Source organism: Branchiostoma floridae, unplaced genomic scaffold (genome assembly GCF_000003815.2).
Source record: "Branchiostoma floridae strain S238N-H82 unplaced genomic scaffold, Bfl_VNyyK Sc7u5tJ_1558, whole genome shotgun sequence".
In the NCBI taxonomy this organism is placed as follows: Eukaryota; Metazoa; Chordata; class Leptocardii; order Amphioxiformes; family Branchiostomatidae; genus Branchiostoma; species Branchiostoma floridae.
In genome coordinates, this window is record NW_023365757.1 from 336,144 (window position 1) to 348,609 (window position 12,466).

The window sequence follows — 12,466 nt, forward strand, 5'->3', positions numbered from 1 at the left end:
CACTATAGAGTATCTATTTACCTAATAGTATTTCTCTCTCTCTCTCTCTCTCTCTCTCTCCATATATATATATAAATATCTATCTCTTCATCTACATATATATGAATATCTATATCTATATATCTATCTATCCACCCATCCATCCATCCACCCATCCATCCATCCATCCATCCATCCATCCTTCCATCCACCAATCCATCCATCCATCCATCCATCCATCCATCCATCCATCCATCCATCCATCCATCCATCCATCCATCCATCCATCCATCCATCCATCCATCCATCCGTCTGTCTATCTATCTTGTTGTTTTTATTTTAAGGAAGGGAACTGTGTAGATAAACAATCTAAAGAAAACCTCGCTGTCTTCTTCTAGGTAACTTTGCCCCTCAGCACAATGAACCGGCGACAGGCCAGTACAAAGCAGCGCACAACATCATCCTGTCTCACGCCAAGGCCTACCGCATCTATGACGACGAGTTCAGAGCCGCACAGCAGGGAAAGGTACGTCATACAAGTCAACATGATAATGTATCATTCATAATGCATGAGTTATTTCATTATATACAGTATGTGTAATGTAGGAATAGGCATCTAAAATGAGTGCGTAGATAATGAACCTACATGAAATATATGTTACTCATTTCTTGTTTCGCACATTTACCCTTGATCAAGAAAAATAAAATCCTACAATCTCTAGATACACAGTCTTTTTTATGACAATTAATTTGAAGTAAGGGCACCAAACATACGACATATCAAAAGGGGGAATTCGAAGTTTGAGAAGCTTTCGAGTGGCATCCGCCATTTTTATCACGTGATCTTGCCACGTGATCTTGGAACGGTCAGCAGGTCACGTGACACGAGGGTGCTGTAGATTTAGTCGATGGTGGCCTTGGTGGAGTCATGATTTAATGTTTTATTTCTCCGTCTCTTAAGGTTGGCATCACCCTCAATTGTGACTGGGGCACACCGAAGACTCCCGCCGATGCTGATGCAGCGTTGCGTTATGTCCAGTTTTTCCTGGGCTGGTTCGCTCATCCGATCTACAAGAACGGTGACTATCCCGAAGTCATGAAGGTACGATATGTCTTTACTCGTTGCTTTCTTCACTATATCGCTGCACGAAAAGCGGGACTTATCAAGGAGTTTTTTTTTTACATTGGATGCTTAAAATAACAATTATCAGACATACTACACAAACATATGTTCGGTTCTGGCTGTAGTTTTTATCAATGTGCTTTTAGCCGGGTTTTTTTTTGGGGGGGGGGCTTTCTGTTAAACCATTTTCTTTATGTCCGCCTGCCAGGTTGACATACAAATGTAATAAAAACGAAGCAAAATAGAAAGCCCACAAAAACGCATGAAATCACGTCATAAACAGTACGGAACGAAATCTCTACCTGGAAAGTATATCAGACGAATCAACTTAACCTTGCTTGCAACAAGCCACTGGACAAAACTTTTCAGTAAAGCTATAAATCTAAAACACCACGAGGTACTAGCATATAGTAAATTCCCGGTTTTGCCATGTGTTACGATGTAGACAACGATGGCACGGAAAGCGCAAGAGGAGGGGAGGACCGAGTCGCGTCTTCCAGAGTTTACTGCTGAGCAGAAGACCTACATCAGCGGTACCAGCGACTTCTTCGGCCTGAACCACTACACTACTGTGGAGGTGACCGACACCTGCTGCACACCGATAGGTAGGTCAAAGGTCACCTACTGACCAATCAAAGGTCAGGCCTGGCAATAATCATATAAGGAGGACGTTTGTGCAGCGAAATGCATTATTAGCAATATACCAAAGGTTCGGTCGACTGCTAGCTGTTAAATATAGGCAGATAATTAAATAACATTAAAATTGTAACCTACCAGAATTGCCGGTGACCTACCAGGGGAGATCTGATTGGTCCTCCCTAGAAAATTACTAGTTGGTATATAGTGTACACCGGGGGGGGGGGGGGGGGGGGAGAAGAAATACAGTCAAACTAATACAGTGACCCACATACAGTAAATTAACAACCCACTGCTCCTATAGCATCTATTAGGAGCAGTTACCCCATTACATTTTACCTAATGTGGACATGTACATTACTTTCCATCGTTCATGTCCTTTGAATTCCCTTTGCGCAAAAAAACGAGTAATTTTACAATTCACTGCTCTTAAAGCATCTGTTATGCTATGGAAGCAGTTTCCCATTACATTTTACCTAATGTGGACATTACGTTCCATTGTTCATGTCCCTTGAATCCCCTTTGCACAGATAACCCAAATTACGACACGGACAAGGACGTGGGGACCGGGCATGCGTCTGACTGGCCGCAAGCTGCCTCCGTCTGGCTGTACGTGGTTCCGTGGGGAATCCGGAACCTTCTGGGCTGGATAAAGGAAGAGTACGGAGATCCGGAAATCTACGTCACGGAAAACGGAAGGTAAACAGTTCTTCTTTGTGATATATTTATCATTAGATGACGGAAGCATTTATCATAACGTAACATAACAATAAGAACTGAATCTTTCCCTCTTCTCCTTCTCCCAGCAAATAAGGTCAATGACTTTGAGCAGATGGCTGTCACCATGGTTACTGGCAAAGTACCAGACACTATGAGGTGTTCGATTACATATTGTAGCAAATGTCAGGACAGACCCCGAGGGGCTGGTCACCATGTATATGAATTTGTTGCTTTGGGGTAAAGATAAACAGAGCAGTAGATTGTTAGGCAATGTGAAAGTAAACATTGTGTATTTGCTTGCAAATGTTGCCTTTGTAGTTCACGTTTAACACCCAGTGGTGTTAGATTTTATAATGTAGCAAGTGTCAGGACAGACCCTGAGGGGCTGGTCACCATATGTATGAATGAGTTGGAGTAAAGATAAACAGAGCAGTAGGTTTTCAGGCTATACAATGCGAAGGTGAACATTGTGCATTTGCTTGCAATGATGATGATGTATTATGATGATGATGTATTGTTATTTTTGTATTGTACTATGTATGTGCCTTAATGTGTATGCTGCACAACATCAGCATCTTGCTGCCTGGTGCAGCATACTGTATTGTCTTGTTACAATTTGAATAAAGTCAAATCAATGTTACCTTTCTATTTGACATGTAACTCTCTCTATATGATTTAAATTACAAACTCCAGGTCGGACCATGACCAGGATCCTGCCATCATGATGGACATGGAGAGGATCTGCTACTATATGATGTACACGAACGAGGTCATGAAAGGTATATACTTTTGTTTATTAAGTTTATTGTGATACCCTTTATAATTTTAGCCCTACAAGAAGTAATTTGGGTTGGATAGAAGACTTAAGGTTTAATGTTAGAACAGTTTAGTTATGATTATTACAAAAACTAGTACTCTCGCGAGATCGAGACTAGGCCATTCTCCGTGACCAAGATGTGCTGTCAGACATTGAAAATTTGGAGGTACGTACTCTACCTTAAATTTTAAAACAGTCACTGTTGGAAGAAAATTGATAGTAAACCCCGATAACTAGTGCTTTTTAAAATCAAATCAAACTTATTCACATGACATGAAAACTTTTGTTTTGCATTCCACTATCAGCTGCTAATCTGGACAACGTCAAGGTGAAGGCGTACACTGCCTGGTCGCTGCTGGACAACTTCGAGTGGCTGTCTGGCTACTCCGAGCGCTTCGGGCTCCACTACGTCGACTTCAACGACCCCGACCGCACCCGCTACCCGAAGGCTTCCTCCGTCTTCTTCAAGCAGCTGGTGAGGAACAACGGCTATCCCGAGGGGGCAGAGTTCACCAAGTACGTGGAGAACATGTGGTACTTCTGCCACAACACTACAGAGGCAGAGGTGAACGGGCTGATAGGGGGCGCTTCTCAAGTCTCATCCATGTTCTCGCTGTTTCTCGCGATTCCTATGGTGGTCGTCTACTGCTTCACTGCTTAAACTGTTTGACGAATTAGAAGCTTTCATAACGCATTTATAGTCCTATAGTCGTGACTGATTTCTAACGTTTGGCGGTGATCACTTCCTTCCGTTTACTAAAGATCACAAAACTTTTGTACATAATTAATGACAACTACGTGCCAGAGTTTCTACACCTTGTGGTAGTAAGTCAGTATTGTCCCGAGAAGGGCAAGAAATACTGCCGAAATGGCAGATAATAGGTACTAGTATACTAGTTGTGTGCAAGAGCGTTTTAGATTCTTAGTTTAACCTACAAAGTCTGGTTGTAGAAAATGATTTTTGGTGCAGAAGTTTAGTAGTGCCTTTTCTTATAGCTTTAGACAATTGTTTTATTCCTTCTGATTAGCTGTAACGTTTAGCTTACCTACGCATCATACGTGCTAGAAAAAGTCTTGATGGTGTATTTTCAAAACACTCATGACGGCATTTGTGTAGCTATAAGATCTTTTTTCTAAATAAATGAGAGCAAAGAAATTTAAAACAATTGCGTCAGCATCATTATTCACAGCTTTTATGAGTGAATTTTATTACCTCTACCAAGAAGGTTATTTCGTTAGCAAGACCAAGCATATTACATGATTCCCATTGATTTTAATGCATTTCACAACGTGAAGGTCACAAAAGGACGAAGGTCTATAATTCCTGGTTATACATTGAAACATTTTGTACGTCGACAAGGTCATAAATGGTCACCTATCGTCCATTTACAACAATTTCGTGAAAGCGGGGCGCCTGTAATTCGTCATGAACCTAGTAATTGCACAATTTTACGGCCAGATAATGACGAAAATTATAATGACAATGGTCAGAATCCGTCACAACATTATGTTCACTATGTAAACAACTGCCATCTACTTACAACACCTTTACAACACCGGGATTCCCACAATTAATATTCCGAACTACTTTAATCAAGGAGCTTTTATCAGCAGATAAAAGCTCATTGGTTTAATTTTCTTTTAACATTTCTTTATCTATGAGCTCAAATCGGCTCACATGCCGCTGTTCATAGAGGTTATGAGGGAGGAGGTAAGGGTCAGATAAAATGCACAACAGAGATACAGTTTACGTCATTATACGTAATAGTGCAATTTCGGTCACGTAAGGACGGAGACAAACTATTCCTAAAATCTGTTAAAACATCACATACGTCATCAAGGTCGTGAAAGATCTACAACCTTCCATTTAGACAAGTACATTTTATGGATAACAAACTCCTCAGGCTATATAAGTTCAATGCAAGAGGACGAATGAAAAGAATATGTTGGCAAGATGGCGAGGTTTTCCAAATAGTCACCATAAACGTTCTGACAAGAATTGATGCAACAAAATATTCACAGCCAAGAAGTCTTTTATTTCTGTATTCAAAGCAACAATTCTGTTTCACAAAGTTAACAACCACCGTCAAGGCTACAATTGTTCCCACTTGTCATATAGAACTAGTTTTACATCAGGATCTATAACTCTTTTCATGCCTACATGTAACGTTAGTTCACCTATATCCGTTGTACCCCAAAACAGGATATTTAGGGATATCACGTTGATGAACGGTGGTTTCAACTTGCATTTTTTTCAATATAATGCAGTTTGAGACCACCGTCCGTCGACTTGATATCCTAAAATACCCTGGTGTTAAATACAACGGATAAAGGTTACCCCACGAATAAAGGTGAACTAGTGTTATACCTCAATTGTGTCACCTGTACAGTGTAATACAATCCAGGCTACCACGCAATACATTGTCCCATTCATATTGTACCTTCTCGTCATGTTGACAATGTTCGTATGGGGAGCAATTTTTTTTCAGATTCAAAGTAATGAGCGCTCTGATGTCATTCATAAAATTTACTTGCTGTGGCCTAACTATATTTTTGTGATAAGAGGGTGCTAAAACAGTGGCCCCATAACATCAGAGCTGACATGTCAACTACAAAGGTTGAGGTTCGTGTTGAAAAGTAGCTAGGCAGGATATGTAACGGAAATGTCCGCAAACTAAGAAAAATTAATCTTGAAGTACATCTAGATCTGTGTTGGTCGAATTCTATATCAAATAGGATTTATTTGTCATTTTCTGCATGATGTGACATCATAAATGCAGTGGATTATTTGCCCATTCCTTGATAGCAACGGGTGTCGTTTTGTCGACAAATGACTGTAATTGTTGGGAAATTACATTTGAATACGTTACTGTTACATTTCGAATGATATAATTTCCAAGACTCTGGTTACAAATTTGCCCGGTCACCCACGCCCGGGTCCCCAGCATTTGCCGATGACGTCACCGCGTTTGACAGGCAGACATCTCAGCCCCGGCCCGCACGGACACTGCCAGTAGTACCGCGGACTGGTGTGGGGGTACGGGACGAACCTTTGGAAGGAAACATGTGTAAGATTTAAACTAGTAGGCCAAATATAGCACCACATAAATATTAATCTAACAACTATCCACCACCTAAAAGTCAACAACATTCGTACATTGTATATCTTATAACACAGCTCAGATAGCTTTGCAAATATTACAACGTTCATCAAACAGGTACCCAAAATCTATCTACAGAATCAAAATACAACTACCGACCGGTTACAAAAATTCGATTCTTGCAATGCATGAGACATATTCACTGCTTAGATCCAAAACAGTACCCCCTAAACTACACCCCTAAACAATATCTCTATGAGAATCCGAAGGTACTAGTAACTAGAAGGGTACCAATTGCAAGCCAAACATACAAAGTTTTCCTTCACAATAGTGTATATCCTCTGTTTATACTTACTCCAACACTTTTCATATATTTGGTGATCAGCCCCTCAATCTCTGTCCTGCCACTTGCTACATTGTGTAGTCGACCACCACTTGGTACATGTCTGTTACTTTACTAGTTACCATGATGGCAACCACTGACCTCATTTGTTTGACAAAGAAGAAAAAGGAAAACATAACAGTCAAAAGCTCAATAAAATACGAAAAAGAGAACTAACGCCTCAAGGAGGAGGTGACAGTCGTCCCCTTCAGCAGCGGGCGGTTTGCAGACAGGAATTCCTGAAAGTATCCCGGATGTGACGAAGGACGCACAGCATGACCCTTGACCTCGCCCCACAATGCACTCCATATCATTTTCGCACACCTGTTGGTGTAAGAAATGATAAAGCCGTTTCTCCTATATGTAGCCCTTTGTCAAGCTACTCGCACATGATACTAATTATAGTACACCATTAGGCTCAACGAGCGATCGCTATTGTTGTTTATGTTGTGCCTACCAGGACGTCAGAAGATTGGATTAAAAATTAGCAGATCAAATTACTGGTTAATATGGAAATCAATATTTTGCCAAACACCTGCTTTTTGCACACCACTGCGTCACAGTGACATCATAGTGATCGCTTGTATACACCTTTCTCACGCGGCGGACAACTAGATCAATGAGGCAAACAAAAGACTGTACATCATAATTAGCAGCTCAACCAATAATAGTCTTACAATTAGGTAAGAGACCAATAAGAGAATGGCTAGATGTCCGTCAAATATTCGCATTACTATGTTTTATTTGTGTGACCAATCTATGCTACTCTGAATCGCTACATATTTCGATGCATAGCACTAGTTATAAAATTTATATTGTGAAAATGTGTGTGGTGTGGGGAAAAACTAAATGGGAGCTGATTTTAGAAATAGGTTTTGTCTGTTTGCTTCATTGGCCTCGTTTTAGATCTATCATGGCCGCCACGCGTGAGAAAGGTGTATTGTGTGCGAGTAAAAAGAGGTTTCGATATTGCAAACCTGTAAATTTGGCTTATATTTCTTTTTTCTTATATTTCTTTTGCAGCTTGTATGCTTACACAGTTTTAAGTTCTGATTGGTATGTTGTGGCTGTTCTAAGACCTAATTGACTCCTTTCATAAGAAGAAGAAAGAAGATCACATTCGCAAAAGCAATATGATTTCCTAGCTGGAAACCATTATTACCATAATTAGATCACTGAATAAAGATAACGGGTGGCATCTAATCATAAAGCGGCAGTGCAAATTCTCAGAAATCCTGAGTGCTATACCATTCATTTTAAACGTTATTATAGGCTTCAAACCATCTGAACATATTTGAATCATCCACTGAATGTAACGGTATAAAATATCAAAGAAAGATGAATAGCGTGTATCATCATATAGCAATAATGGAAACATTTCGTAATGCGTGCATCCAAAAACATTACTGTGAATAAGATTTATTTGAAGCGTTTCAATATTACACATGAAACAGAAAAAACGAGATAAGGACAAACGGAAACGTGTTGGAATACAAATTTCACGTAAATTGTCCTGAATTGTCGTAAATTGATCTTAAAGAGGTAATTTTGAAACCCCATGTGATCATAATCACAATGATTGTCATTGATTTGGAATCTGAGGGCGTTTAGTACATTCAGTTTAATTTTAGCGTAGTGTACCGCGTGACATACTCGTTGTGAGTGGATCAATTAAATCTGTCTCGATAGGCATCTTGTACCTTAAAATCCTAGCATTAACAACATTTTTGAGGCAAGTTTTGTATGAGAGGTATTCAGATTGACGTCAATGGCCTCTTACGAGCATTAATATCTGAAACATCCTGTTGAATGACATTTGAGTGTTCGTATAACGAGTACCTCACTGGAGTATTGCTGTACCTTGATGACATGTGTTTTTGGACATACAAGGACAACGTGGCAATGTACTCAAGTTAGTAAGGCGATTTAATATTGATACATACAAAGTACAAAAATGCAAAGGTAGCCCCGTAGTCTTTTACGGAGAGAAAGAGTAAGAAGGAGAAAGAGAGAGAGAGAGAGACAGAGACAGAGACAGAGACTGAGACGGAGACTGAGACAGAGAGAGAGAGAAGAGAGAGAAGATAGAGAGACAGAGAGCGAGACAGAGACAGAGAGAGAAAGGGGGTAGGCTAGGTGAGAGCAGCTATGGGTACTCACTCTCTCCCCTCCCTCTTACACAGACAGAAGACAAAAAAGAAGAAAGACAAGCGACCACCCCGTCTTCAACAAAAATGTGACCCAAATCGGTGTTAGAGCCTTCAAGAAGAGGAAGCAGCCGATAACAGTAAAAGGTTACCTGAAAGCGCACGTCTTTGGTCTATCAGGTTTACTACCTCATGTGATCTGATAGAAACAAAGATGATCAAGGATCTAGGAAGGAACGGAGGGAGCATATAAAACAGTACAAACGTACCCCAGTCATGATGATAGCTCCAGATGCTTGCAGAACGATCAAAGTGAGAAGAGTTGTCGCCACGGCCGCACGCCCAGTCGGACCGACCATCATCATTGCTGTCAGCCTGTGATCTGTTGACGAAGTTGTTAATGCATGATGTTACGTCAAACGGGGATAACTAGCTCTTAAAGCTGTATGGTGAGCTGTTTATGATTGGCTGCTTGAGAAACATAAATGACGACGATTTAAGGGACCGTTTCATTATGCAAATGTTCAATCGTTGTAGCCAGTATATGTTCCGTTGCTCTCTATGATGACGAAGTTCTTAAAGCACTAAAATTTACATATGTGATTAAACAGCTCGAATGTGTTAGTAAGCTGTTTATGATTGGCTGCCGACAAAGATTTAAGGGACCGTTTCATCGTTTAAATGTTTTATTATTTCTTTGGTCTTCTCTCGTGACAATTTAACATTTACGAATGGTACGCTATTTGCAATTGACTATTAACAAAACCTAAATGACGATGATTTAAGGGAACGTTTCATCATCCAGATGTTGCATCCTGTTGCTGTCGGCCTTTGGGCTGCAGTATCCTCTGATAGAGAATGTTCAAAAGTACTGTTTATACATTACAAACAGCTATCTCAATGACGTATAGGAATATGTATGGAAATAACGTATGGGAATAATGTTTACAATTGGCTCCTAAAGATGTTTAAAGGACGACGATGTAAGGGACCGTTTCATCCTACAAATGTCTCATCGTTGCTGTCAGTTTTTCGTCTACTCTCTTCTTCCTTGAAGAAGTTTTCAATTTATTATCTATGCCTATGAATAGTGAGCTATCTTTTTTATTCATTTATGTAGCATTAAAAAAAGGGACAAAGTTGCACCAAACTCCAGTTGTGAAATTCATTTTGAAAGTGCCACTAACATAAAAACAGGAATAAAACATTAAGCCTTTACAAACGTAATTTATAGCAATATGGATAGAGTTGTACTGAGGTATCAATTCAACACCGTCTGGGAGTACAAAATAACCCCATGCTAAAAGGACTCTTTCAAATTACCGTTCTTAGTGTAAAGCTACATTCATACCAAATTATGGTCATTTGGTTTAAACACCGGGAAAGAGATATAGGTTACCCCACGGATAAAGGTGATTAGCGTTAAATAACATACCGCGTATTGATCAGGGTATATTATTAACAAGTGACATAATTATGCTTTCTTTGACGGTTGTGTTGTCTTCTCTGATGTGTGACATTGTGACTATATCGCATACAGAGCACATCACATCGACGTATACCAAAAACTTTACGTAATACCCTATTTGAATTTAAGGAAGCTACTTTACGCTCTATGCTACATTTCGAAGTTCCCAACGCATTACGCAAATCATAACCATCTTTTGGCAAATTGTATCTTTGATCTATTTTCGTTTAATATATATTAGCACTAGTTAGACCGCGGAAATTAGAAAATTGAAGCCACTCATTGAAGTAAATTAGATGAATTGCTGACGCACAAACACCTTTTCATCGGTTTAATTAGATTTCTTGCTGTGTTGCGGTAACGTTTGATATACGTAATTACTCTGTGACTGGAGGGTAACCCCCGTCGGCAGAATATTGTGAACGGTCTATGTGTTGAGTGTTCACGCCTACATTGTATATCTTTATGTTCCGTTTGTCACATTCATATGTGGTTTGGCATGTCGTCTGTACTCAGCTGCGCGATGATGCACGCTAATTCAACGTTAATCGTTATCGGTATATTCTTTATGAAGCGTTATTGGTCTTTTTAATTCAACGTTAATCGTTACTTCTTATACCGAATTCAAAGTTAAGCGTTACCAAGAAATTCTTCGTAACAAGTCTCGAAGCCAAATGTCAGATAGAGTCCCATAAAATGCGGGAAATGGCGTTTCAAAGGGCCCAGATTCCAAAATTTCCCGGTCTACCGGCCTTCGGCCCTGGTAAAAGTATGTTGCGGAAGCGTCGCCCGCAAAAACCTTTTCACTCATACAGAATTTAGTGTCAAATTTAGCTTATATTCAGGTAAAATGTACTCCTCGAATGAAAAAAAAGAGGTTTCTCCGGATCGATCCGGACCTCCCTTATTGACTGTAAAACTTTGTAGAAATGAACTATGCTTCGCTCTTGTTATTTTCTTTGCAAATTCGACAGGTAAGCCCCAAAACGTGTGAATTCCTGATCGTATAATCTGTTTATTTTCTAATAGGTCCAACATCCGGTCCACCAATTTTTTCAGGTCCGTTTTTCCGGACCAGTCCAATAAGAAAACCGGTTTTGTACCGGTACAGTGTACCGGTACCCACCCCTATTCTATCACAAGAAATAACGTAAGCGTCAAAATGGAGTACAATATTAGACATGGCGAAAAATATACGATTGTGAACCGCAACACGTGACGTGATAAAATCAGAGCTACACGTGCTGTGAATGATCAGGTAGGTATCTAAAACAAATGCAAGATCTTTTACCCCTTGAACTCATGTTGGTATAACCCATTGGTCTTCTTGCAGATGTGACAAATTCAATGACAATATTTCTATCGATTGTAACAGCACAATTACCCCTTTTGCAATGATATCAAAATTAAAATTTTTTTTTTAATCGTATGCAATTTTGTAAAATGTGTATTGAAAAACATAAAAAGCAAACCCCCAACTCAGGGTTTTTGGTATATCCATTTGAACTTTGACCCTAAAAGCTTTGCTAGTGCTAAAATCTGTCCGTATATTTCCACATTTCAAGATTTGTATTACAGGGATCCCATTGCAGTGGAGACGAGACCACTTCTATGAGGAGGACCTAGAACCGTTTTCTCGGTGAGGACGCTTGTTTGTCAGGGTTTGGGCATAGTTGTTGATCATGACGTTCCGGTGTTGTTGTTTTGAATGGAAGGGGGAGGGGGGCGGCAAATCTTATTTTTCTGTTGGCCGACTTTGCAGGCACACCGAGTGGGTGCAGGACATGCAAACCACAGGATATTTATCTTATGACTACCGAGACTCATGCAAGTATACAAAAGTAACGGGTTCCGCACTGGTGGAATATTTGTCAGCACTGGATATCCAGAGCTGAAACGTCCTCAGCACTGGAAATCCATAACTCCGTTTCAAGTGCTGACAAAAGGGCTTCCAGTGCTGAAGCTGCCTCAGCACTGGATTTCCAGGGCTGACGCCTCCTCCACTGAGCAAACCACAATTTGCCCAGGCCCTAGTCAGTTGAGCCTTTAGAGCCGATATGGGCACCCTGCCGTAGACTGTACACTGCTCCCCG

At 40.2% G+C, this 12,466-nt stretch overlaps 2 protein-coding genes across 2 annotated transcripts in view; one reads left to right on the top strand and one right to left on the bottom strand.

Moving 5' to 3' along the window:
- LOC118408130 (lactase-phlorizin hydrolase-like) overlaps positions 1–4,433 on the top strand; it is an 18,021-nt gene extending 13,588 nt beyond the window's left edge. The window contains exons 13-19 of the mRNA XM_035808752.1: positions 324–333; positions 378–505; positions 941–1,081; positions 1,548–1,707; positions 2,269–2,437; positions 3,152–3,237; positions 3,581–4,433. Coding sequence (XP_035664645.1) covers positions 324–333; positions 378–505; positions 941–1,081; positions 1,548–1,707; positions 2,269–2,437; positions 3,152–3,237; positions 3,581–3,936 — 1,050 coding nt within the window. The 3' untranslated portion in view covers positions 3,937–4,433. The remainder of the gene's footprint in view (positions 1–323; positions 334–377; positions 506–940; positions 1,082–1,547; positions 1,708–2,268; positions 2,438–3,151; positions 3,238–3,580) is intronic.
- An 857-nt stretch (positions 4,434–5,290) lies between these two features.
- LOC118408126 (toxin MIT1-like) lies at positions 5,291–9,298 on the bottom strand. Its single transcript, XM_035808747.1, has 3 exons — positions 9,175–9,298; positions 6,937–7,082; positions 5,291–6,325 (listed from the first exon to the last, which is right to left on the bottom strand). Exons 1-3 carry the CDS (start codon positions 9,268–9,270, stop codon positions 6,199–6,201), a joined length of 369 nt encoding a protein of 122 aa, XP_035664640.1. The 5' UTR covers positions 9,271–9,298; the 3' UTR covers positions 5,291–6,198.
- Positions 9,299–12,466: the final 3,168 nt, after the last annotated feature.

What these genes read in the sequence shown, in the direction of transcription:
- LOC118408126 (XM_035808747.1), bottom strand. Translation starts at nt 9,270, where the DNA reads ATGATGATGGTCGGTCCGACTGGGCGTGCGGCCGTGGCGACAACTCTT. An exon ending in GAGCTATCATCATGACTGGG is followed by an intron (nt 7,083 to 9,174) that starts GTACGTTTGTAC and finishes TTACACCAACAG; the next exon opens with GTGTGCGAAAATGATATGGA. An exon ending in TGTCACCTCCTCCTTGAGGC is followed by an intron (nt 6,326 to 6,936) that starts GTTAGTTCTCTT and finishes TTCCTTCCAAAG; the next exon opens with GTTCGTCCCGTACCCCCACA.